General features: G+C 44.2%; 1 protein-coding gene and 1 long non-coding RNA gene across 3 annotated transcripts in view; one reads left to right on the top strand and one right to left on the bottom strand.

The window, feature by feature from the left end:
• The window catches only part of LOC135973664 (uncharacterized), a 166,652-nt gene that overhangs the window by 79,590 nt on the left and 59,985 nt on the right, over positions 1-27,077 (bottom strand). The gene's annotated exons all lie outside the window — the stretch shown is intronic.
• LOC135973663 (uncharacterized) lies at positions 55-2,616 on the top strand. The gene is made up of 2 exons (XM_065557910.1): positions 55-1,104; positions 2,034-2,616. The coding sequence occupies exons 1-2, from the start codon at positions 555-557 to the stop codon at positions 2,198-2,200; spliced, it is 717 nt and encodes a 238-aa protein (XP_065413982.1). The 5' UTR covers positions 55-554; the 3' UTR covers positions 2,201-2,616.

Raw genomic sequence — 27,077 nt, 5'->3', positions numbered from 1 at the left:
GGACACTAATGAAACTTGCATCATACATTAGCATGCTACATCCCTTTATAATAATGCTTATCTTTTATACAGCACTTTTCATACTTAGTGTTTTACCAGTCTGGATAAATATCATTATCCTCATTTCAGATGGGAAACTGGAGCATGGCTAAGTGAAGTGATTCGCCCAGGCCTGGTCTACACTACGAGTTTAGGTCGAATTTAGCAGCGTTAAATCAAATTAAGCCTGGACATGTTCACACAGCTAAGTCCCTTTTTTCGACTTAAAGGGCCCTTTAAACCGGTTTCTTTACTCCACCTCCGATGAGGGGATTAGCGATAAAATCGGCCTTAGCAGGTCGGAATTGGGGTAGTGTGAACGGAATTCGACGTTATTGGTCTCCGGGAGCTATCCCACAGTGCTTCATTGTGACCGCTCTGGACAGCACTCTCAACTCAGATGCACTGACCAGGTAGACAGGAAAAGCCCCGCGAACTTTTGAATTTCATTTCCTGTTTGCCCAGCGTGGAGAGCACAGGTGACCACGCGGAGCTAATCAGCACAGGTAACCGTGATGGAGTCCCAGGATCGCAAAAGAGCTCCATCATGGACCGAATGGGAGGTACAGGATCTGCTCACCATATGGGGAGATGAATCAGTGCTAGCTGAACTCCGTAGCAGTAAACGAAATGGCAAAATATTAGAAAAGGTCTCCAAGGCCATGAAGGACAGAGGCCATAACAGGGACGCACAGCAGTGCCACGTGAAAATTAAGGAACTAAGGCAAGCATACCACAAAGCCAGAGAGGCAAACGTAAGGTCCGGGGCAGAGCCGCAAACATGCCGCTTCTACGCGGAGCTGCATGCCATGCTAGGGGGTGCAGCCACCACTACTCCAAACGCGTGCTTTGACCCCATCAATGGAGAATCACGCAACAGGGAAGCAGGTTCGGGGTACGAGGAAGATGAGGATGAAGACAATGAAGATATCTCACAGCAAGGAAGTGGAGAAACCGGTTTCCCCAACAGCCAGGATATGTTTATCACCCTGGACCTGGAACCATTAGCCCCCGAACTCACCCAAGGCGTGCTCCCAGACCCTGAGGGCACACAAGGGACCTCTGGTGAGTGTACCTTTGTAAATATTACACATGGTTTAAAAGCAAGTATATTTAATGATTAATGATTAATTTGCCCTGCCAATCGCGGCCAGTACAGCTACTGGAAAAGTCTGTTAGCATGTATGGGGGAGCAGAAATCCTCCAGGGACATCTCCAGAAAGCTCTCCTTCATGTACTCCCAAAGCCTTAGCAAAAGGTTTCTGGGGAGGGCTGCCTTATCACGTCCGCCATGGTAGGACACTTTACCACGCCAGGCCAGTAGCACGTAGTCTGGAATCATTGCATAACAAAGCATGGCAGCATATGGTCCCGGTGTTTGCTGGCATGCAGACAACATCCATTCCTTATTGCTCTTTGTTATCCTCAGGAGAGTGATATCATTCACGGTCACCTGGTTGAAATGGGTCGATTTTATTAAGGGGACATTCAGAGGTGCCCGTTCCTGCTCTGCTGAACAGAAATGTTCCCCGCTGTTAGCCACGCGGTGGGGGAAAGGGGTGAAGGGATCATCCCCGAGAATTGGGTGTGGGGGGCGAAGGGGGTTAGTTGGGTTTGTGCTGCAGTTAACCCGGAAACCGCAGCCCCTCCTTTTACATTGCAAACTCATTTTAAATGGCCAACCCAACGGGTGCTTGGTATGGGAAATGATGGCGCTACTGTTTGAAACCATTCCCACATGTTAAGAAGGTTAAAAAAGCCAAAAGACCGTGGCTTACCATGGCTGCCTGCAAGCCGAAATCTGTTGCCTGGCACTGCGTGAGTGATCTCTCACACCAAACCGACAGGCCCTCAATATAAGAGGGAAAATGCGACCTTGTAACGAAAGCACATGTGCTGTGTAATGTGAACGGCAAAATTTAACGTGAAAGAGTGTACCCATTGTTCTCTAAAATGTGTCTTTTCTTAACCACCTCTCCCTTCTCCTCCACCAGCTGCAAATGTTTCTCCTTCGCAGAGGCTAGCGAAGATTAGAAGGAGAAAACAGCGGACTTGGGATGATATGTTCTTGGAGCTCCAGATGTCCTCCCACGCTGAAAGAGCACAGCAGAATGCGTGGAGGCAGTCAATGACTGACTACAGAAAAGCACAATATGAATGAGAGGAGAGGTGGCGGGCTGAAAATGATAGGTGGCGTCAGCTTGTAGACAGAAGGCACGAGTCGATGCTCCGGCTGCTGGAGCATCAAACTGATTTGCTCCAGCGTATGGTTGAGCTGCAGGAAAGGCAGCAGGAGCAGAGACTGCTGCTACAGCCCCTGTGTAACCAACAGCCCTCCTCCCCAAGTCCCATTGCCTCCTCACCCAGATGCCCAAGAACACGGTGGGGGGGCCTCCGGCCACCCAGTCACCCCACCCCAGATGATTGCCCGAGCATGGAAAGGCTGGCCTTCAATAAGTGCTAAAGTTTTAAAGTTTTAAACTGCAGTGTGTCCTTTTCCTTCCCTTCTCCCCCACCCCTCCCGGGCTACCTTGGCAATTATCCCCCTAGTTGTGTGATGAATTAATAAAGATTGCATGAATGAGAAGTAACAATGACTTTATTGCCTCTGCAAGCAGTGCTCGAAGTGGGGAGGGGAGGGTGGGGTGGTTGGTTTACAGGGAAGTTGAGTGAACCGGGTGGGATGGGGGGGTGGAGGGTTCATCAAGGAGAAACAAACAGAAGTTTCACACCGTAGCCTGGCCAGTCACAAAACTCATTTTCAAAGCTTCCCTGATGCGCACCACACCCTGCTGTGGTCTTCTAACCACCCTGGTGTCTGGCTGCGCGTAATCAGTGGCCAGGCGATTTGCCTCAACCTCCCACCCCACCATAAATGTCTCCCCCTTACTCTCACAGATATTGTGGAACGCACAGCAAGCAGCAATAACAATGGGGATATTCTTTTCGCTGAGGTCTGAGCGAGTCAGTAAGCTGCGCCAGCACTCTTTTAAATGTCCAAATACACATTCCACCACCATTCGGCACTTGCTCAGCCTATAGTTGAACAGGTCCTGACTACTGTCCAGGCTGCCTGTGTACGGCTTCATGAGCCATGGCATTAAGGGGTAGGCTGGGTCCCCAAGGATCACGATAGGCATTTCAACATCCCCAACGGTTATTTTCTGGTCCGGGAAGAAAGTCCCTTCCTCCTGCTTTCGAAACAGACCAGAGTGCCTGAATACGCGAACATCATGTACCTTTCCCGGCCATCCCACGTTGATGTTGGTGAAACGTCCCTTGTGATCCACCAGGGCTTGCAGCAGCATTGAAAAGTACCCCTTGTAGTTTATGTACTCGGTGGCTTGGTGCTCCGGTGACAAGATGGGGATATAGGTTCCGTCTATCGCCCCACCACAGTTTGGGAATCCCATTGCAGCAAAGCCATCCACTATGGCCTGCACGTTTCCCAGAGTCACTGCCCTTGATATCAGCAGGTCTTTGATTGCCCTGGCAACTTGGATCACAGCAGCCCCCACAGTAGATTTGCCCACTCCAAATTGATTCCCGACTGACTGGTAGCTGTCTGGCGTTGCAAGCTTCCACAGGGCTATCGCCACTCGCTTCTCAACTGTGAGGGCTGCTCTCATCCTGGTATTCTGACGCTTCAGGGCAGGGGAAAGCAAGTCACAAAGTTCCATGAAAGTGCCCTTACGCATGCGAAAGTTTCGCAGCCACTGGGAATCGTCCCACACCTGCAACACGATGCGGTCCCACCAGTCTGTGCTTGTTTCCCAGGCCCAGAATCGGCGTTCCATGGCATGAACCTGCCCCAGTAACACCATGATTTGCACATTGCTGGGGCCTGTACTTTGTGAGAAGTTTATGTCCATGTCAATTTCCTCATCAATCTCATCACCGCGCTGCAATCGCCTCCTCGGCTGGTCCTGGTTTTGCTTTGGCATGTCCTGGCTCTGCATATACTCCAGGACAATACGCGTGGTGGTAACAGTGCTCATAATTGCTGCGGTGATCTGAGCGGGCTCCATGATCCCAGTGCTATGGCGTCTGGTCTGAAAAAAGGCGTGAAACTAGTATCTGACGGAGGGAGGGGCGAGTGACAACATGGCGTACAGGTACAGGGAATTAAAATCAACAAAGGTGGCTGTGCATCAGGGAGAAACACAAACAACTGTCACACAGAATGGCCCCCCCAAAGATTGAACTCAAAACCCTGGGTTTAGCAGGCCGTTGATTTCACGGAGAGAGGGGGAAGCAAATGAATACAGAACAAATCTATTTTTTACATCTTAAGCTGGCAGCCAACGGTGCAGTATGACTGATAGCCATCAGTCATCTTCTGGGCGCTTGGCAGAAAATAGTGTACTAAGACTGATAGCCATCATCGTCAAGACGGTTCAATACGACTGAGCATGTCTGCCCAGATGCCCATGATTGAACTGCAATATGACAACAATGGATATCAGTCTTAATACACCATCTACTGCCAAAATGCAAGGAGCTGCTGCTGTGTAGCAATGCAGCCCCACGTCTGCCAGCACCCAGATCGCTGATGAAGGCTACCAGTCATACTACACCATCTACTACCAAAAGGCAATTAGTTAGCTGCTGCTGTGTAGCAATGCAGTACCACGTCTGCCAGCACCCAGATAACATACGGTGACGGTGAGCTGAGCTGAGCGGGCTTCATGCTTGCCGTGGTATGTTGTCTGCACAGGTAACCCAGGTAAAAAGGCGCGAATCGATTGTCTGCCGTTGCTCTGACAGAGGGGGAGGGGCCTGACGACATGTACCCAGAACCCCCCGCGACACTGTTTTGCATCATTCAGGCATTGGGATCTCAACCCAGTATTCCAATGGGCGGCAGAGACTGCGGGAACTGTGGGATAGCTACCCATAGTGCAACACTCCAGAAGTCGACACTAGCCTCGGTACTGTGGACGCGGTCCGCCGACTTAATGCACTCAGAGCATTTTATGTGGGGACACACACAATCGGCTGTATACAACCGATTTCTATAAAACCGGCTTCTATAAATTCGACCTAATTTCGTAGTGTAGACATACCCCCACTGTCACTGGGTCACAGCAGATCAGCAGCAAAGCTAGGAATCGATCCCAAGTTTCCTGATATCCAGCCACCTCACCACGCTGCCTCCCACTTTGTAACAGGAAAATCCAAGATGGCTGATAACCTTTCAAGGGATTTTTTGAGCCATTCTAAGATATTTATGATCCAGGGGTGAAAGACTGTTCTCAAAAGCCAGGTGAAGAGTTCTGGAATCAAAGAGCTGAAGAAGAGACAGGTTAAAGGTTGCAAATTCTAAGCAAGGTAAAGTGATGCAATATGAAAGGTCCAAAAATGCAGCCTGTACAGGACACTGCTCTTGATGAAAATAAAGTCAAGGTCATTCATGATAATTGCCGGAAAATGGCAAACAAATCAATTATTAAAAGCAAATCCTGATTCAGAAAAGGGCAGTCATGAGTTACTGCAGCCTCTTCTAGCATATATCGCTCCTAAGGGTGGTTTGTAAAGACTTGGTAGGGAGACGCCCCTCCTGCACATTGTAAAATGGCAGCTAAAGACAGAGATGAGATGCTGTAATTGATAGTGGTACTGCAAGGATTCAGAAGGAGTCTTTTAGTGGTTCACATGAAATTTTGGCATTGCTTTCAGACTAAGGTGAGCTGGACTTTAAGGGCCAGATCTAACTCCTCATGACTTCAATGGCGCTCTTTCTGTTGTCTTCAGTGAGAGTTACATTGGGCCCAAAGAATCATTCTCAACCTCACCCTGCTCCACCCTTTGAATCCTTCCAACTACTTTCACATTTCTCACCACATCCAGTTGAAACTACATGTCCTCACCTATAAAGATCTTTGCAACTCAGCCTATGCTATTTAGCTGCTCTTGTATCTCAACAAGTCACCTCCTGATTCCTCTGCTTCAGTAATTATCACAGTCTTATTCAGCTGCTTGTCTGCTTCTCCATCAAGCAGCCATGCGTTTTCTTCCATGCCACTCTTGCATCAGGGCATACTCTGCCTAAATTGACCTGTGAGTCCACTACCCTGTTCTCCTCCAAACCTCTTCTCACAAAGCAACAAAAAAAAGGGGGGGGGGGGGTGAGGGTGGGAGGGGATAGAAACAAATATACCCTGGCTTGTCCTTGACTTTGCTATATGATTTCTGTCTGTAAGCTGGCATCTGATCCTGACTCTCCAGTATCCTGACCTGGCTTCATTCTGCCTGCAACATGGTGCCTGACCCCGATATCCTAGCATTCTGACCTGGCTTGCTCCTGACCCTGCTATTTGACCCCTGATCACAGCTTAGTAGGTGACCAGGGCACAGTGGCTGCCTGTGACCCAGCCCTGACAAAGCAGACTGGTATTTTTCTTAATCATGGAAACTATACACGCACATACTAGCTCACACATGTGCTGTACAGGCACGTGCATGTAGGCCTTTTTACAATGGCACTCTTCATGAAATCTGACCACATTACACTCGCACTGCTACAGCCCCACCAATGCAAACTGTACTCAGGCAACAGTGGGGGAAAAAAGCCAGCGGCTGCTCTTCCCTAAAGCACTCACTGTTTGTACCAGTGGCATTGCACCAGTGGTGAGAGACTTTCTAGAAATTGCCAGTGTAGATGCAGCCATGTAGACACCTATACTGATCCTGCTTTCCTTAGTTATGTCAAACGCCCATGGAGTCCTCCGTGAAGAATTAGGGTCCAAAAGTGAACAATCACTGAAACAAGTATAAAAAATGAGAGAGTGCCTACTTGTTTTGATGGTTGTCTTTAACTTGCTTAATCATTCTTCCAGGCTGAGTGAATTTAAGTTAAGGGAGATACTTATAATACTTCAAAGCTAATTTGACAATTGTGAAGAGATTCAGACAGTGTTAGCTAGGGGATACATACAGATGGAATTGGCAGGCTTTTTCTTCTAAAAATCAATGGATGGCTCATAACTGTAATGCATGTATGAAAGTCTATTAAGTTTCTCCCTCTATGTAATGCTCAGCATTTTCTCTGCACATTTATATCTTAAAACCCCATTAGCTACCCAATGCACCTTGCTACAACAGGCATAAATACACTGGGGGGATTATCTTTAAAATGCTAACAACACTGGCCTTGATCATCGGGTTAGTGAATTTCATCAGTGCGTTCCAAAATGTAGGGCAGGTAAAAACAAATATAAAAATGTGCCATCTGGAGCTAGTCAAAACGATAACAAAGCTGTACCCCAATCCTGGGGATTTTGCTTAAGTAAGGCCTGCAGAAGTTGGCCTTTGTTTTTTTTAAAGGTGATCTGAATTACTTAAAAAAAAAAAAGCAATTGTATTCACTTGCAATGTAATAAGGAGTACAAATGCCTAATCTGTTACATTATCATTTTGTTACTTTTATAATGGCCTCTCTGATAGAACAGGATGGCTCAAAAAAAATCAAAATAGTTAAAAATCAATTGGCCTCAGGAAAAATATTCACTAACTGTTTTCATATGAAAATCAGTCTTTGTTCACAAAGTGACTCAAACACACAGGGCCTCTTACTAGAATGAGTTAATCAAGCATTTAGCAATCCAGTTTCATAACAACATCTGTGTGAATTCTAAAAATGAACCACGCTACACGACATGTACAGAGTTCTTATTTGCAAAGCTAGGTGAGAAGAATGTTTGGATTGGTGTTGACCAGAACTAGAAGTGTTTCTGTGTACTCAAAAGAACACCTAAGTAAACAAAACACTATCCTTTGTTTAGAAAACACAGGGACTGTTTTCTGTACCAAGTCATAGACATTGTAGAGAGCAGTAGGAAAAAGTAAGGACTATCTTGCCATGCAATTTCCTGTGAAAAAAATCTGTATTTTGCTTCAGACAGTGTTAACCCATGAATAAGGAGCATTTTCAGTTTAACCACAACTATTTCTCCCCATTTTAGCATGTTCTACCTACTCGGAATCAGATACTTCACAAAGTGAAAAAGGAAAGGAACTGACAAGAGAAATAACTGATGGCAGCAAAACAGCCCTTTAAATGTCTGAAAATGAGGGAGTCTCCCCACTTCAACTCCACCCGATCCACAAAATGATCCAAAACTGCAGTTTTTCCTCTCTGAAGTGGGACAGTCAACTTAATGTGTTCGCATTTCCTATACATCAGCATGTATCCCCACATGCAGCCTTAATAAATGGTGGTGTGTAAGGAACCCGCAGGTGATGCCGCAGCATTCAATGACAGAATAGAGAGCACCTGCCTAGTCTCACCACATCTTGGACCTTGGAGTATGGGCAGGTTTTTGCCACATACACAAATTCCCTGCAAAAGCCACCTTAGACCTGTGCTGTGTGGTGTACAGTGAACGTGCATTCTCCTGTGTGTCTTCCCCTCAAGCCGCCTTGTCTAGGGGAATTTCACTGGTTCTGCTGAATTTGAGGCCCTGACAGTCCTTAATCAACAACTGGCTGATTCTTTTCTGTTCCAAGGGAGAAGGGCTCTTATGGCAATTTATTCACATTTCTTTGTTTCCATAATCTTGCCATGTTCTCCTGTTGAGAATCAGCAGCTGTTAAGAACCCAAAATCCAACATAAATTTCCATCTCTGTGCAATTAAAATGGCATAGTTTAAAAAAAATAAGTACCTCAACCACATTCTGAAATATCATAATATCCCGTTGACATGTGGATGCTCAAGGTTCCTACTCGGCAGGTCCATGAACAGTGAATCACACCCAGATAACGTGGAAAAAAGAGATGTATTTTGTGGGCCAAATTTTCAAATGCATACAGAGTAATCAGATATTCAGAGTCTGCATTTAGATACTTAAATTGTTTCCTGGATTCATAAAATGTGTGGAAGTACCAATCACAGGAACTAAATGCAGGATTTGGATATCAATAATCTGACAGCCACTTTTGCAACCTAAGCAGGCAGAAGGGCTCATGTGTGTTTCTAGTCTTACACAACCAGAAAGCATGTAAATTATATTTTTTGTAGCAACCTCTAGTTTAAAAACCATTTATTGCCGACATGCTTTTAGTTTCACATGGTCTTTAACTAGGGTTTTCAGAGAACACTTCAAATGGTTTAGCTAAGTGATGCTGCAAATGCAATATTTAGCATCAAGTTGTGACAGTCATAATATAGTAATTTATGTGACAATTTGTCATTGTGATTGATATAACGAGGCATAACTGCAGGCAAAGCACAGTACCAACTGTGTAATTTACCAAAATAAAATGGTTTGGGGGAACATATCAATTGTCAAGCCTCTGATGTGATGATTCATTTAATTTTTGTTCTATGAATTGGGAAAGGCAGGTAAGAGATATTGCTGTCCTTTAGAACCATTAATTAATATAATTAATTTCCATTATATCATGAGACTACACCTTGCACAGATTTTGCACATAACTCCCTGGTTTGCATATGTAGTGTGATAGACCCAGGCCCATTGGGTACAGCAGAGTAGTTGAAGGCAAATATACTGGCCACTGGATAAGCAGTTTTCTGTTCCCTGACTGACCAGAGCGGTGGCTGATCTAGGTTAGGCTAATGAGAACACCTGATTCCAATTAACCTGCAAAGAGTCAGGTGAGGCTGTTAAGCTAATTTGCACACCTGATTAATTAAGGCCCCTCTGAGACTGTAAAAGGGCTCACTCCAGTCAGGCTGGGGGGAGGAAAAAGGAGTCAGAGAAGAGGAAGTATGGCTAAAGGGCTGAGTAATGAAGACACTCCCAAGTCACCAGAAAGGGAGCCCTAAGGTAAGGGTGAAGAAGGCATTAAGAGAGAGAAGTGGGAGAGCTGTGGGGAGGTGGCCCAGGGAACTGTAGTAACTCTGATGGTGAAAGGTTGGCTGTCAATAGCTGCTGCTACTAGGGTCCCTGGGCCAGAACCTGGAGTAGAGGGTGGGCCTGGGTTCCCCTCAACCCAACACTACAGAAACCTCTCCTGGGAGAGGAAAGCAGGCCCCTGTCAGGACAGGAAGCTAAACTGTTCTTGAATAAGCCTGTAGGGACAAGAGAGACTGTGGGAAGTTCTCTCACTAACCTCCTTGCTGGCTTATGATGAAAAGGGCTCAGTAGACTGCAACCCTGGTCCTAGAGAGAGAAGGGCTATGTGAGGGTCACAGTGAGCCTCTGAGGCTAGCATAAACTGTGTAGAAGCATGGGACCCACAGGGACAAGGTCAGAGCTCTGCCACAGTAGCTAAGGGCTTGTCTCTATGGAGAGTTAGAATGTGGCAAGCTGGAGTATAAATCTATGGTGTTCTGGCCTGTTGTGTGCTAACTGGCCACGTGGAATCTGCTATCCTGCACTAAAAGTTTGATGTTTCAAATAACAGTACATCTGCAACATTATTAAATTTACAAACAGGAAAGTAAACAAATGAAAGAGGGGAGATGAATGTAGTCTTTTCAGCAAAGAGTAGCTACAAGCATGAGCCACCATTTCTCTTGACTGACAGAACCCCAAGGTCCAAGTGGCTATACATCCAGGCCTGGGTGTGTTTGGCTCACAAGTGACGTTCCAACCCCTTGAGTGGATGAGGGCCGACGCTGAGGGAGATTCAAGGGAGTCTGCCTGTCTGTGTTTTGGTCACAGTGGCACATAAATTGCCCAGTTCTGGAAGGCACGTGTCACTCCTCACCTACCATCCCACCTCAAATAGCTAAATAAATGTCCCCCCCCCCCCCCCTGCAAAAATTACATCTGCCCCCAAAGGTGTCATATAACGTAGTGGAACGTGTGGCAACCCGACTGTAATTTTGGCTTTCACAGAAAGATGAAAACATCATGGTTAATGTCAGCATCACAACATATATTTAGTAACTATGTGTCAATAAAATCTTGCCCTAAGCCAGGTCCGCAAGCGTGTGGATGGGAGGGAAGACCATGCTGAAGGGAAAGGCAAGTGTGAATGGCCCTCAAGCTGGGTGAGGGGAGGAGCTAGGGTGGGTGCAATTCCTTCCCTCCTGGCCAATAAGAGAGCTCTACAGAATGACCTTTGGCATAGCTGACAGCAAGCTGAGCTGTGATTGGTTGGAAGAGGCAAGGAGCACCTCCCTGACATCCATCCTAGGAAGCCCCTGGTGATGTACTGAATCCCCGATCTGCCCCAATCCACTTTTCATTTCTTTCTCTGGGGCTTTGCCAGCCAGCTTCTGCCCCCCAGCAGAGAAATGACCAACTGTAGGAGACTTTCACCTCTGTACATCCCACTCTGGGTGGACTTGCTGCCACCAGGCTGAGAGCCTTGGGTCCCACCAGGAGAATGAATCAGACTTTGCATGGACAGCTTACTAGAGCTGTATGAAGCTGGGTAGATTTGGGTTGAAGAAGCCCTAAACTGGGCACTTTTTCACATGATTTCAGGTATCCCACTAATGGGTCTGAATTGTGAGGTCCTGAGCATCTTCTGTGAGGCACTGAGGTTGCACCTCCCATTAAAGTTAACAGCCGTGAAGGGCATTGAGCACCTGGCAGGACAGAGCCCAGTAAACATGTGCAGCTCTGCTGTATATAGCTTTGTAACTTGGCTGTGTTATGGATTAACTGATTTATGGATTAAAAAGAGAGTCTAAGGATTCCTAAGTAGGTAGTGAGACGGCTGTAAATAAAGCCATAAGCAGACTACTGTCATTGGCTCCAACTGCAATCATTTTTATATAACATTTATCAGTAAACAACATGGCTGAGAAACGCATTATTTATACAATCTATATAAATACAAAGACACCTTAAAATCAGTTAAAGCATTGAAAGAACAATAAAACAAGGCCTACACTAAATTAAAAGACATTTTTAAAACCAAATCCTCACCTGATTAAGAGAGGGCACTAGCCCAAGAGCCTGTGGGAATGTCTGGCCTTTGAAACAAAGGGATCATAAACACTGTCTATTGCAACGTGTAGTGTGAGAAGATCACACAATTGAAGGCTTTACATTAAACTACTATTTCAAAGCTATTGGTCTGTTGGCAGTTAGGAAGCTTATGCAACAAGTATTGCGCTGTGCTGAGGTAAAGAACAATGCTGACCTTTCCATGAACGTAAATGTCTACTTTTGGTATCCCTAGCATAGGATCTAGAGAAGGAAAAAACAAGGAAGTTGGCAGCCTTCATATAGTGCATACCTTATATAAATTAATGTGTTTTACCTGTTTACTATATGTACAGTTATACATTTTAAAACATCACACCCATTAATAGATTTAGTTCTAGTTTAACTGGTTTTAAGGTGTTGTTATTAACTGATAAGTTGCAAGACAACTTTGCTGCTTTACAATCAGTAACCTTTGAAAATAGGAAAACCCCAAGAGGTAAAGAAGACATTGTGCTACTAGGTCACAATTGGTAAGATCACACGGTAAGTATTTGTGTAAATATAAAACAAGCAATAAGAGTTCTGCTAACATAAGCTTGGGTAACTAATGAACCCCACTATCTCCTGATGTTCAAAGCTGGAAACAGCTACCGTTATTCCACAATGATTCTGGGTTCTGTGCAACCTTGTCTGAGTTTTGTCCTGGCCTGAATTGCTGATTTTCAAGATTAGATTTACATCCTATTTAAATATGAAGCTTTTTTCAGGGTTTAAAGAGAATATCTGAAGCCTCTATTGGAAAGATAACGTGGAATATTACTGCAAACTTTTTTTGAACGCCTTGGCTTAATTTGTTATGGCAGCATGGGAGAAATAATGTGTATGATGGACAATAAAGATACTGCTGCTCTAGTCCATTTGATTCTCTTGCCCTTTTCTTGTTACAGAAAGTTGGGGGGCGTGGTTGCAGTCCCTTTTAAGTCCCTTCAAGGTTCATCTCTTATCCCACAGTCCTTTTTCTTTTCTCATTCTGTATACATTCTCTGCTGGACACTTCTCCCCTATAATTCCCCACCTCATAAACATTCTGGTCTGCAAAAAAATTATTTGTAAATTATTGTGCTGTGATTATGGGTGGCCTCCTCTAGTGATATTGGATAACCTGAAAATGGCTTTTCATTGGCAACGCTAGGATTTTAGGCTTAAAGTTAAAACTATTCCCTTAGCACAAAATGTTTTTTTTTTCCCTGCTACTTCTGATTAGACCAATCTTGCTGTGAGTGTAACATTTTTTCCACAGCTCCAGTAATACGGTAATAGACTGTGCCTCTAAACCAGCTGCTCACTTATTTTTTTCAGCTGCCACTGAAAAATGCTGTATAATTAGGAAAATCTCTAACAAGAAGCACAAACAAATCGGAGTCCATCATTAGGCAGAAAGAGTCTGCGCTCTGCATTTTGCTATGTTTTTATTAAATTAGAACAATGAAGCAGAAACTATGCAAAGGAAATCACAAGTGCTCTGGAAAGGCCTTTTAAAAAAGAAGAGCACCAAACACTTTGGAAAATAAATTACTCTTAAAATCAAATTGGAAATAATAAAACCTTGAACCGGTGCTATTCTAATTCAACCTTCAGTAATAACACATAGTCTTTAAAGCCTGAATCGGGATATTCTATATAAGAGAGAAAATGGTATTCCAAATAATGCACTAGAAAATAAACCCTTCTGATTTCATTTATTTTGGAATGATTATCATTAACTCTAATTTATCACAGCTCTAATTTTATCTGAAAATGTAAGAAATCATCATTTCTGACCACCACTTCGCTATGCTGGACCTTCTCCAGGACACGCTGTATTAATAATCACCCTGATAAAGAAAGGAAAGGGGAGGAGAGGGACTAAAATAAACAAGAATGGGCTTTTCACAGAAAATAAGTTTGTTACTTTGCATTATAAAATTTAAACAAAGCTTTGTAAATGGTAGCCATCTACAAGAGGGTTAATACCAGAAAAGGAGAAGGGGTGTGTGTGTGTGTGTGTGTGTGTGTGTGTGTGTTGGAGGAGGGGGGAGGGGAATGAAATGAAACAAAAGAGAACTTATTGCTGACCCTTGGCAATTGTTTCCTGAGATCCAAGCCATTAGCCCATGTAATAGTCTTCCAAAGGAAATTCTAGCAGACCCCTTTCTTAAGTCTCTGTGTGCTAATGTATCATACAGCTTCTATGAATTCCTATTCTTGTATAAAGATGTCTTGTAGACATGTCAGAAAGCTCATTTGTTCTATCTAATCTGAGTTTTATACTGCCCTCGATCCCTGTAATACATGAGCAGTAGCGAAGTCCCTAGAAGACTTCTTGGAATCCCTGGCATTTCTCCCTTTAGAGGGTTAGCACTTTACTTGGGGTTTGGAGGGAGGAGGACTAATGAAAAGATGAAGCTCACCTGGACAGGAACAGGCAGGGCTTGTATAAAAGCCAGGAGGAGGGCTGCAGTCACTCTTTGTGAGGCTAGGGAAAGAGGGGAGCTTGGTCTGGAGAGAAGGGCAAGGAGGATGGAGAAGGAGTCAGAGAGGCAATGTAGGAAGCAGTATAGGCAAACAGTAGTGGGGGGGGGGGGGGACAGTGCAGACCTTAACTGCTATTGTAGGGTCCCTGGTCTGGAACCTGAAGAAGAGGCGGGGTCTGGGTTCTTCTATCTGCTGCTGGGGAAGTAGCAACACTGAGGGGCAATGAACTGGAAGACTGGCTGGGATGGCTGGTACAGAGAGATGTCAGTCCATCCACCCCAGCAGGGGACAATTACAAAGACCTGGCTCAAGGCCACAAGCCATGACGAGGGAACCAGCGTGTCTTGAGAGCGACAAAGTGAGCACCCTGCAGGAAAAGGTGTCAGAATGGCCGCTCTAATCCCCCATCACATATACAAGGATGTGCTCCAGTGGTGAGTAGAGCATCTCCTCATAGCAATCTTTCCCATGTTTCAAGGGAGAAGGTACTGTTCAGATCTGGGGTTTTGATTCAGAAGCACTCTTAGGCCCATCACACAGATTTTCAGAGGAATCCCCACACAACAGGTTTATCTTCAAGAAAGTGCCATTTTAAAGTCTTGACATGATGCTGAACCAATGGTGGATAGGGGTGTGTGCCAGGGAGAAGAATAAAATGTATGTGTGGGGGCAGAACTGACTTTGTGTGTGTGTGGTATGTATGGTGAAGCAGATTCAAATAGGTGGTGGTGTTATGTTGGGAGTGAGTCTTTGTGCTGGGCAGCAGAATTTAATGGCCTGTTCTGCAGGGGAGCAGCAGAATTAAACAATCTGTTATGGACTTCAGAACTAAAAAGATCTGCGCTCCCAAATTTATGCTAATAATATACACTTAGCCAAACTTCAATTCTACTGCTTCTTGTTGGATGAAGTGGTCAGGTATGGAATTACCTTTTTTTTTCTTGATGAACACAAACTGAATTTTCTTAATATTTGTTATCTGTGGGGCACTTTGCTGTTCACCCATCAGTACCTCATATCACCAGACTGACTCCCATTACCAAGCCACTCAATGCTAAATTCCTAAACCCTATATATTAGTCTTCGACATGGCACTGCATCGAACATCCGTAGTAATATTGTGAGTTAAACAGTCTTTAAAAAAATTGCAAAATTTTGGGTCAGAACCTGGCCAGCCACTTCATAGATCTGTGGGTGGGAGGAGGAAAAGGTACGAGGAGCTTCTCCCTACATCTTTCTCTCCTATGCAGGACTAACCAGAATCCTGATGAGTATAGTTCCGGCTCCTTTCTAGGGTCCCTATGGGTGCTTCTGAAAGGGGCAAATGCAAGGGCACAGGTATGACGCCCAAGAAATACGCTCTTGGCAAGGGTGGTGCAGCTACTGTATCATTATGTAGTGCCTGGATGACTGAAGAAGGAATCTAGCACAGTCCACAATTCATCCCAGGAGTCATAGCTGCTGTACAACTCCTCTATAGCCCAGTTCTACTATGCATGGTGGCACCCAGGGCATAAACTAGTCCTTTAAGTACAAGTTTACTAATTTAGAAAAAGTATTTTATACTTTAGCATCTTTGTGAAAATGCTAAATTTTGAGTGTCTGCTCCAAAAGCTATTCATTTCCCCCCACCCCAACCTGTGATTCTTATACAATTATTTGCCTGTTCACATAGTCTTATCCTAGGGAAAGAGCCTTGGAGCTATTGATGTATCACAGCCCAAACTCAGACCTGATGTACATAGTTTGTCTTTTGGAGAGCTTGGCCTTGGCTTGAATTTGGCATGTTATCTCAAGGCTGAGTATTCCTCTGAGAAATGTTAGTAAAAACTGCTGACAGTGCCTGCTAGGCTGCCCATCTGTGGCTAAATATTAATTGCTGCTGACTGGTTGAACCTGTGTTTAATTTTCAAGTGCAGGTAGCAGGCAGCATGTCATCCTTTGTTTTTCATGCCTCAATATGCACTTCTATATCGTTCTTGGTGTTTTCTCTGCATTACATAAATTTGGACGGTTGTACTTAGTAGTAGTTCAGGATCACTTCTGCATGGGTTTGTTCATCAGCTTGTAAATTTCAATGAGTAAGCAGAGCAGAAATATGGGTTGTATATAACAAAGCAGAACATGAGAGAAACTTAATTTATAGAACCAAAGGCCTAGATTCACAAAAATACTTAGGTGACTAGCAGTGGCATCAATGTGGTTATTTCTTGGTGTCCTCTCTCCCCTTTCCCAGCAGGAACCCTGTTCCAGTTCCCACTTGTTCCCTCACCTTCCCACAGGGACCTGGGGTCTCCCTTGGTGGGGGAGTCTCTCCTTTCTTACCCACACTGTGTATAAGCTGGTGCTGCCAGAAGTCTAATTCTCGGCGGACTCCCCTGCTCTCCACCATATTTGAACTGACTCCCCTGGCACCATTTGGCTGGGCAGCGCCTCTGGTTGGACTTCAGTAAGGAGGATTCTACCTGGCCTAAACTAAACGTCAGGAAAGATCATCCTCACCAAGTTCACACTTCATAATGTGAGGGGGCCCAATCTGTTCTCTGCCAGATCTGAAATTGCATTAAAGTTTTGCTATCAGCCATCCAATTTATGAAATCCAAAATGATTTTCCACTGCTACTTATTGAAATGAACATTCATTTCATTTCCCCAACATGCCCAAAGACTGTCATACCCAATGCTGTCAATTCAATCTTCAGAACTGAGAATAAGTTCTGGCACATTGTTCTAAGCCTTTACCAAACCCACTTTTTTACCAGTCCAGATCTACACTACTGATTTTCATCTTGGGCAAATCATCTATGAAAAATGACTCTCTCATAAGTAAACTTCCATAGTTAAAATGTTGTCAATTAGTTCCCAGGTTGTGTGTAATATAGGCTAGTTATACACTTACAAGTAGTCAACATTCAGAAAATCACATTCTAAAATGTGATAGTCACACAAATGACATCACTGAAAGTCAGCAGAATTTGGCCCTAAATCTCAATTTTCAGCATCAGACTACCCACTGGATGGCAAATGATTATAGTAAAGGAGTTCAGGCTATTCTGTGATTATAGTTTAGAAAGTTTTTCAAAAATAAAATAACCAAAGTGCATTTATAGCATGTAGCCTTATAGTTCATCTTCAAATATTATGAAGGATGTTAAATAATTTTGGATGTTCATGGTATTTACAGTATAGTAGCAGCAGATGTGACACTATTGCATAACAGGGAATATTGGATGAATGGGGTATGAATTATTGAGGGAAAACATGTATTCTAATAGTACGGCCATGGAGAAATTAAAATAGAACTGGTACATAAACAGACTATTTACAGATAATAACCTACAATTAAAGCAAACTGCCACTGGCTGTCAACCATATGTGACTAACTTAGACCCTGGAACCTTCTGCATCTATTTCCATGGCTCTTTTTGTAATAATTTTGTGGCCAAATCCTTAAAAGCCTATTTATTTAAAAATACCCCTACCAAATCAAAATGCTCCAGTGCATACACAAGTGCTCCCCTTGCCTCAGGGAGAGGATGAGAGAACGAACCACCCATGACCGATGTTTATCATGATTAGAGCATTTCTGGAAAGAGCTTAGATTCTTCAGTGATGTGGGTGGTATAAGAACCTATATTGAGTAAAATGGAATCCTAAGACCAATGATTTGCCAGTGTATTTTACATGGTCTTCAGTGGGTAAGAGACTTGCTGTTTCATCCCTTGGCATGGAACAATTAAAAAAAAAAATCTTGCTCTTCAGAACTTGTCTTTAACAGTAATCTCCTATGGTGTGCCATACAAATCACATTAAAAGCACAAATTGAGCAAGGAACAAAGTTTGGAATTTTTGTGAAGTGTTAGAAGTTTTATGGTGCTGGGCATCTTTTTGGAAGCTCCACATCCTCCTGCCCAAAAGCGCAAGGCCCCCTTCTGCTTGAGCATCTCAAAAGGAAGATCACAGCTGTGAACGGTCTGGGGACTGAGTCATTGGAACAGATTCCATGCATTGGGGGCAATGATGCACATACATAGCCTATATGCCGCTCAAAAAAATCTTGTCCTTGCACACCTAGCATTCCTATGCATCAAATCTTGTTTCTGATTTCAGTGTAACAAGTCCATGGTGATATAGTGACAATGAAGAAGTCCTATGCTTCATTCCATGGCCATTTGGAACTTCATCGTGGTAGCAAAGTAAATCCATAGTCTAGTTCATTTTCCAATACTCATAAAAGCTTTGCTTCCATTCTGCTTTCTCAGCATTCATTACTTCTATGGCTGACCTATTGAGCGTTGTCCCCAGACATGTATTGGTCAAATACAAAACAGTCTGCAACTATGGATTCCCCTTTGATATGGTGATATCCCCAGGGAGGATGAAGATGGTAAAAGCATCATAGGTTGCAGTGTTGGCATGGGAAGGCTTCTCCCCACGCCATCAGTCAAGTGGGTGTCAGTGCTCATGGGAGGGGGGGAATGGGAGAATCACAGACAAGGGTCAGATAAAGTCTGTTTATAGAGTTCGCCATACTGGAAGCAATGAATATAATAGGAGGAAAGGGGACTTTGAAGTGCATTTTGGTCACACTTTTATTTTGTGACGTAATTTTAATTGCTAAAAATACAATTGAAGTATCTTAAACTTGGATGTCCACTGCTCTCACTTTGGCTAACAGATTGAACTAGCAGTGCTTCCTAGTGGTTAGAACAGTGGAGTAGGAATTAGGATGCCTGTTTCTATTTCCCACTCTGCCCACCTTTCTCTGACGCTGGGTGAGTCACACAGTCCTTTGCCTCAGTCTCCCCACTGAAGACAATGCAGAATGATACCTATTTTTGCAAAGGACTTTTAACATCTATGGATAAAAGGTTCTTTGCACCACAGGTGCAGAGAAGCATTATTAAGTATTGTTGGGCCCAAAGGCTCAAAAAATGGACTAATTTTGCATGTGAAAAATAGCAGATGCTAGCAATTGTGCACACAATCACTACACTTGTTTGTGCTCACTGCATTTGTTTGCACAAACAAGTGTTTGCCTAGCTACATTGTCTTTGGCCTTTAAATTCTGGATTTGCTTGGTATGTAAATTAGAAATACTTAGTTTTTTTTCTGGGGTGGGCTCTCAGCATTGCTTAACTCTGTGCTTGATCGGACCTATAATGAATTTATGCCACCAAATATTTCACTTAGGATCAAATGTGCAAAGATTCTGGGCCTGATCCTGCTTCCATTGCTATCAATTGGAGTTTTGCCTTTGATATAAAGGGAGCAGGAGCCCAATTCATAGCCAGATAACTGTAATGAATGCATAATTACAGAAAGGAACCTCCACTAAATTCAAGGAAACCAATCTAATTCTATGGATTATTATATGGATGGAAGGTTATGCAATAAAATGTTAAGGAGACTGTAGTGAGAGCTCCTTGTCCATGTTCATGTTTGATTTTTGTGATGCTGAAAGTCTCTGATTTGAGAGTTTAAAAATGTGGGTCTAAATTGTGCCAAGCCCTGTGCAAGTACATGGAGTCAGGAAGGAGATCTGCCAGGAGTCCCCCATCCCACTCTAGTAACCTTTGCAGTGTCTGGGCTTGACCGGGGTTCCCAGAGTACCAGAGCTCCCCCAAAGCTAAATTTCAAGCTTCAGCACTAGCTTTCCCAAACTAAGTGGTTAGGGGATAGAGCTATGGCCCAACCTGCCCCTCCTGTGTGCTCTCCATACTAGACCTGCATGGAAAGGAAGGGCATACTGTACACCCTGGCAAAGGGTGGCACAGGCACCATATTCCACCAGTGCTCACTGGTGCTCCAGGAGTCATTGTACCTGCATCGGGCAAAATGTCTCTGGGAGCTCCTGCTGGATGAGTGCACCTACACCACGTTCTCAGTGGAGCTGTACCTCAGAGGCAGAGCATAGCCCTTAAGTTATTTTTGAAAATCAAACCAGTCAGTACAACTATTTTAAACAGACAAATACACTGGAGCATTCATATGTGCTCTAGAGCCTGTGATGCCTCTGCAGCTACTTATTCAGGGGTTATATTTAAAATGAGTCACTGATTCGAGGTGTAGCTGTGGAACACAGAAGAAGGCAGACTTGGATCTGGTTACAGTCAGAAGCTGCGAGAACAAATGTCAGCGATGGAAACTGACACTTTACAAATATAGGAATGACAGCATAGGCACTCACACAGGAACTGCATGTCTGTTACTGGTTGACGTGAGTTCGGAAGATTCATGGAAGAGCTGAAATGTTTACTATTGAAATAAAGGCCAGATATCAAGGTGAATATTTAAGAGGACACGTAATAAACACTGAAAGACGCCAAATATGATTAATCTGCTTGGAATAACCGACCCAGATCCTCTGATCAAATTACTGTCCGCACTGCTTAAAATAGCATTGTCAATCTCTGGACTGGTTTATTTTGAGTAGTGGTTTTTAACGTTGCAGTACTACATATGTACAGTTGGTAGTTAGGGCTGTGTCAGAAAGAAATCTGCACTCTCTGGGGTTTTATAATTATAGAAACACTCATTGAAATTGTTGGGGACCTTAAACCAAACTTCAAACTTGAACGGTTTGAAGCGGAGAGGTCTCAGGGGTTGGTAACAGTGCATGGTGCATTTAATTTCTATGTCACCTATTTGAATCTAGCCTGGTTGAGTAAGCACTGAAAGTTGCTACCATCTGGGGACTTCTTCTCCTTACAATCCCGATTTCACAGTTGTCCATTTTAATACCTAACTGAAGTTACTGACAAATTTAAAAGTTGCATGACCAAAAATTTTCCAATAGGCAAAAAAAAATCAGCTGTTTAACCTCGTTTTTTTTTTTTTTTTTACTTTGATGCCTCTACAATTTCTTGCTCACAAGTTCTTGCTTAACTTTGCTAATTAGGATAAAGACAGATCATTACCATGCTATACAGCTGAAATTACTTTGAGCATTCGCTTACTGTGAAATTCAGCAAATATCTATCATCTAGACTTGTCGTGTTTCATAAGAACACGACATCTGGTCATAGGTAACATTGGATAAGTGAAAATCAAATAGGGAAATGATTTTAATAAAATATTAGTCTATAGAAAGAGGCAAAGAGACTAGGAAGGTGTTATTCATATAACACTGGTCTACAATTTTTGAGAAGTCGTCTGCTTCAGAGATAAAATGTGCTATTTATTATGTATTTTGATGTGCTGAATTCAAATATGACAATTAAAACAACTGGCTACTGTTTCTAAGATATTTAAGTTTTTACATTTTATGTCTATGTATATTGTGTAGATAGTAGAGTTTTAATCATAAATTGTAAACCTAGGTCTTTTCATGTGTTTATGGTTGCTTTACATGAGAATATTTCAACTGTCTTGTTTATGTAACACTTTAAAAATCAGCAAAAGGGTTATATAAATAGTTTTTTGCCTTTTGTTTCATAATAAATATTATGTACATAGTTTAGTCCTATTCAGTGTCTACTCGGCGCTTCTTGGCTTATCTCTTGTATTCATTAAATGGAGCATCTCTTGTCACTATCCAGCAATAGTCTACAAGCATTGATGGGCTCCGTTTGCCCTGATAGCGTTTCTCCATTGTTGCAATGTCCTGGTGAAATCGCTCGCCGAGCTCGTCGCTCACTGCTCCGCAGTTCGGTGGAAAAAAAATCTAGATGAGAGTGCAAAAAATGTATCTTTAGTGACATGTTGCAACCAAGGCTTTTGTATGCCTTGAGGAGGTTTTCCACCAACACCCTGTAGTTGTCTGCCTTGTTGTTTCCAAGAAAATTTATTGCCACTAACTGGAAGGCTTTCCATGCAGTCTTTTCCTTGCCACACAGTGCATGGTCAAATGCATCATCTTGAAGAAGTTCACGAATCTGAGGACCAACAAAGACACCTTCCTTTATCTTAGCTTCACTTAACCTTGGAAATTTTCCACGGAGGTACTTGAAAGCTGCTTGTGTTTTATCAATGGCCTTGACAAATTTCTTCATCAGACCCAGCTTGATGTGTAAGGGTGGTAACAAAATCTTCCTTGATTCAACAAGTGGTGGATGCTGAACACTTTTCCTCCCAGGCTCCACTGACTGTCGGAGTGGCCAATCTTTCTTGATGTAGTGGGAATCTCTTGCACAACTATCCCATTCACAGAGAAAACAGCAGTACTTTGTGTATCCAGTCTGCAGACCAAGCAAGAGAGCAATAACCTTCCAATCGCCACAAAGCTGCCACTGATGTTGGTCATAGTTTATGCACCTCAAAAGTTGTTTCATGTTGTCATAGGTTTCCTTCATATGGACTGCATGACCAACTGGCATTGATGGCAAAACATTGCCATTATGCAGTAAAACAGCTTTAAGACTCATCTTCAATGAATCAACGAACAGTCTCCACTCATCTGGATCGTGAACGATGTTGAGGGCTGCCATCACACCATCAATGTTGTTGCAGGCTACAAGATCACCTTCCATGAAGAAGAATGGGACAAGATCCTTTTGACGGTCATGGAAACCCTAACATCACCTGCCAGGAGATTCCACTGCTGTAGTCTGGAGCCCAACAGCTCTGCCTTACTCTTGGGTAGTTCCAAATCCCTGACAAGGTCATTCAGCTCATCTTGTGTTATGAGGTGCGGTTCAGAGGAGGAGGATGGGAGAAAATGTGGGTCCTGTGACATTGATGGTTCAGGACCAGAAGTTTCCTCCTCCTTCCTCGTCTGACTCAAGTGAGAATGATTCTGGTGCATCAGGAACCGGCAGTCCTTCTCCGTGGGGTACTGGGCGTATAGCTTATGGAATGTTTGCATAATGCACAGTCCACCTTTTTTTCTTTGACACACCTTTCCCAACTGGAGGCACCATGCAGAAGTAACAATTGCTGGTATGATCTGTTGGCTCTCTCCAAATCATTGGCACTGCAAAAGGCATAGATTTCCTTTTCCTGTTCAACCACTGGCGAAGATTTGTTGCACAAGTGTTGCAGCATATGTATGGGGCCCACCTCTTGTCCTGATCTCCAATTTTGCAGCCAAAATAAAGGTGATAGGCTTTAACCATAGTGGTTATACTGCGCTTTTGTGATGCAAAAGTCACTTCACCACAAACATAGCAGAAGTTATCTGCACTGTTTACACAAGTATGAGGCATCTCTGCTCACTTTGACTAAACAGAAATGTGTCCCTTTGCAAAATCAAACCCTGACAAATAAGAGAGCACGACACTGTATGATTTCTAGAGCTGATATAGGGCAATTTGTTCAGCAGTGTGATGTAAGCTTCGTTATGATTGCATCATCCATGACTTCTAGGAATAACATGATGCAATTCATATCATGTATGATGCAATACCAGCTTCAGATTGCATCATTCATTGTTTTGCCTAAAAAGCAAGCACTGTCCAAACCCAGTCATAGGTTTATTTATAGATCCAGTCAAAGATGTATTTTAGTCACTTCTGGTTTAAAGTGAGATCCCTTCCCTTTATAACTCACTTATCCTCCGCCATTCCCAAGTCAAGGGTCATATATACTGACCCAATAGCATATCTTGAAAACTAGAGCCAATCAACAATTTTAAACATAATTTTCATTTTCAGTGACCCAGAATTAGTAAAGTTTGACTACATTTATTTCAGAAGCATTTTGGCTGTAGAGCAGTGTAATGCCAGAGATGTACAGGGCACCATTAATCAGTAATGTGTTCAAAAAATAAAACCTGTGAATGGCTTGCAACTATAAAGCACATACAGTATATTACAAGACAGAGAAGTGCATGGAAAGCTTTGTAGAAGTGGCTTCATAGGTGCTGGAACTAAGGGTGCTATTGCACCCCCTGGCTTGAAGTGGTTTCTATTATACACAAGGTTTACAGTTTGGTTCAATGGCTCTCAGCTCCCCCACTGTACACATTGTTCCTGTGCCTGAAGGTGGCTTTACAGAAGTCCTTGAAAGAATGAAGGGGAACTTGGGCTTTGTTCCAAAGCCCATTGAACTCAACAGTAAGTAGAAAGAATCCCCTCAGGTTTGAGATCAGGCCTTTGGTGCTCAGTAATTGGGATGCTTCGCCATGTTACTTTCCCCCATCTCTCCTGGATCCCACACCTGCTTTCACTCTGGATATTTGTATATTCCAAAATAAGACAAACTTGGGAGGAACACAATGGACCAGATGGAATGTGAGAGACTGGAGATGCAGCTGGGGTGGGTTGTGTTATTTGGAGACCCAGGCATGAAGATGCGCTTTCTAGAGCAGAGCTAACAGGAGAAGGGGGCCCACAGGAATGGTGGGTAAGATGTGGAGAGTGCAGCTGGACAAAAGTCAGAAAAGTGGACACAGACACTGACTAGGACTAAATTGCAGAGCTTAATTCATTTTATGGCAATGCGGAGCCTTCTTTAATTAGTTAACTTGGAAGCTCTGGGCTGTTCTGTCATAATGTGTGAGCTATGCACAATAGTTTAAGATGTATGCGGTGATGCAATACTTAGCAGGGGTGATTTCATGACACAGAAGATAGGATTAATCCCTAGGCTTGTGCAGGCAGAAGGGCTTAAGAAAGGGATGCAATAGTGCAAAGGCAGTGCAGGCCCAAAAGTGGGTGGTGCTAGCTGAGGGGCAAGGGTGAGGCCAGACCAGACAGGGATGAGTTAATTCAGCACATGCCCTACATAGCCCCTGCTAGTTGAGGTGTCATGAAGCTCTAAAGAGAGAGTGTCTACTGTCTTCCCAGCGAATCTCCTCAGAGTACAGCAGGCCAAGCTGGCAAAGGGAGATGTAGGGCATACTCTGGCTGTCTGATTGCAATCATGTGCACCATGATTACCACCACTGCAAGGAATCCAAAGCAATTCTAAACTATGGCAGAAACTTGTACAATAAATACACTAGTATTTTGTAATGAATTTGCCACAGCAAAGCTAGATTTTGCAGGACATGTTCATGTGTTTTGTTTCTAGTGCATCTGATTAGGGGGTTCCTTGCCAAATCTGAATAGCCCCCAGAACACATGAATTAGTGCAGCTGCTTGATATGTGCCAAGAAAAAGCTGCTTTCATCACTATGAAGAATAACGACTTTAGTTAGGATGCATCTTCCTTCCAGGAGCTCTGTGACTATATCTACAGTCTGCTGTCTATGCTAAAATAAAGTTAATAAGCCTGTGATGGCTGTGCAGGAATTGATCATCGTTCCTAGCAGTACAATGTAGGCTTTCACAAATTAGAAAATATATGGCTTTCTGCAGCTTTGGATTAAGGAATTTACTAAACAACCTATTCACAACTACCCATTATGCACTCCTCCATAATTGGTGCTGAAACAAATGACTCCTATTACTTCTGGGGAAATCTTGTGCCGCTGCGTGTATGCAGAATTTGTCCCCTGCAGATTTCTTTGCTTCCCTCGAGAAAAATGACTTCTGATAGGGAAGCTGCAAGAGAAGTTGTGTGTCCCTCCCCAGCGGCAGGGGCATGTTGTTTCAGGCACCTGGAGCAGCTGGTGGAGAGGTAAATCACTGCAGGGGAAGTGGGGGTCTGGGGACACTCCAGCTGGTGGCGCCTACCCTGTGGCAGGCTCAGGTGCTAGTCCTGGCTGGTCTGGAGGCAGGGGAGGATGGGACTCCTTCCCCTGCAAGGAGGGGCCAGGGCCGGGCCACGTCAGAGCCACCCCCAGAAGCCTCTCCCTGGCTGAAGAAAGCTCTGCTTTCTGTCCCCAGGGCTCCTCAGTTGCTGGAGGGATGGAGTCTGTATGGGGAGCTACTTCCTCATACACCCAACCCTGTGCATCCAGACCCCCCTGAACCTCACCTTTCCCCCCACAACCAGAACCCCCCCAAGTCCTGGCACCAAAACCCTTCCCCCTGCATCCAGCCCCCCACCCCCACCCTGATGAGCCCCACCACCCCTGCACCTGGACTACTGTGATGAGCCCCAACCACATTCACCTGGACCCCCTGGAGAATCCCATTCCCCCTGCAGCCGGTACCCCACAATGAGCCCCCGTGCATCCAGATATCCCCCATGCATCCAGATCCCCTACTGAGCTGCCTGCACCCAGATTTCCCCACATCTGGATCCCCCTCCACACTAGGATCCTAATGAGCTGAGCTTGCTTGCCACACATCTGGATTGGGGGCAGGGGCGGCTCCAGGCACCAGCGCACCAAGTGCGTGCCTGGGGCGGCAAGCCATGGGGGGAGGCCTGCCAGTCACCGTGAGAGTGGCAGTTAGGCTGCCTTCGGCGGCATCCTGCAGGCATGCCACCAAAGGCTACCTGACTGCTGTGCTTGGGGCGGCAAAATACATAGAGCTGCCCCTGATGGGGGGCTAAGGCTGGGGGTGTGTGCGAGACTGTCCCTCTCACTTGCTATCTTGGTGCACCTAACATGGAGGGGCAGGGCCCTGGTGTGTTTCTGGGGCAGTCCTGGCCCTTGCACTGTAATAGGGTCAGGTGCAGCCTCAATAATGAGTCAGTGTTCCTGGGAGAGTTGGCGGGGGGGGGGGGCTGCAGGGTGATCTCCCAACTCTGTGAAGCCAGTGGCCTGTGCTCCCCACTGTCATGCTGGAGCCTCCACATTGATTTAGTGATCAATAACATTTGCAGAATTTTAAAGTATTGTGTGCAGAATTTAAAAAAAAAAAATTTGATGCAGAATTCCTTCAGGAGTATTCTGACAGCGA

The sequence above is a fragment of the Chrysemys picta genome, chromosome 9 (assembly GCF_011386835.1).
Source record: "Chrysemys picta bellii isolate R12L10 chromosome 9, ASM1138683v2, whole genome shotgun sequence".
In the NCBI taxonomy this organism is placed as follows: Eukaryota; Metazoa; Chordata; order Testudines; family Emydidae; genus Chrysemys; species Chrysemys picta.
Note: the sequence above shows the minus strand (reverse complement) of the source record. Positions and strands in the feature narration are given on the sequence as shown.

What these genes read in the sequence shown, in the direction of transcription:
- LOC135973663 (XM_065557910.1), top strand. Translation starts at nt 555, where the DNA reads ATGGAGTCCCAGGATCGCAAAAGAGCTCCATCATGGACCGAATGGGAG. An exon ending in GGGCACACAAGGGACCTCTG is followed by an intron (nt 1,105 to 2,033) that starts GTGAGTGTACCT and finishes CTCCTCCACCAG; the next exon opens with CTGCAAATGTTTCTCCTTCG.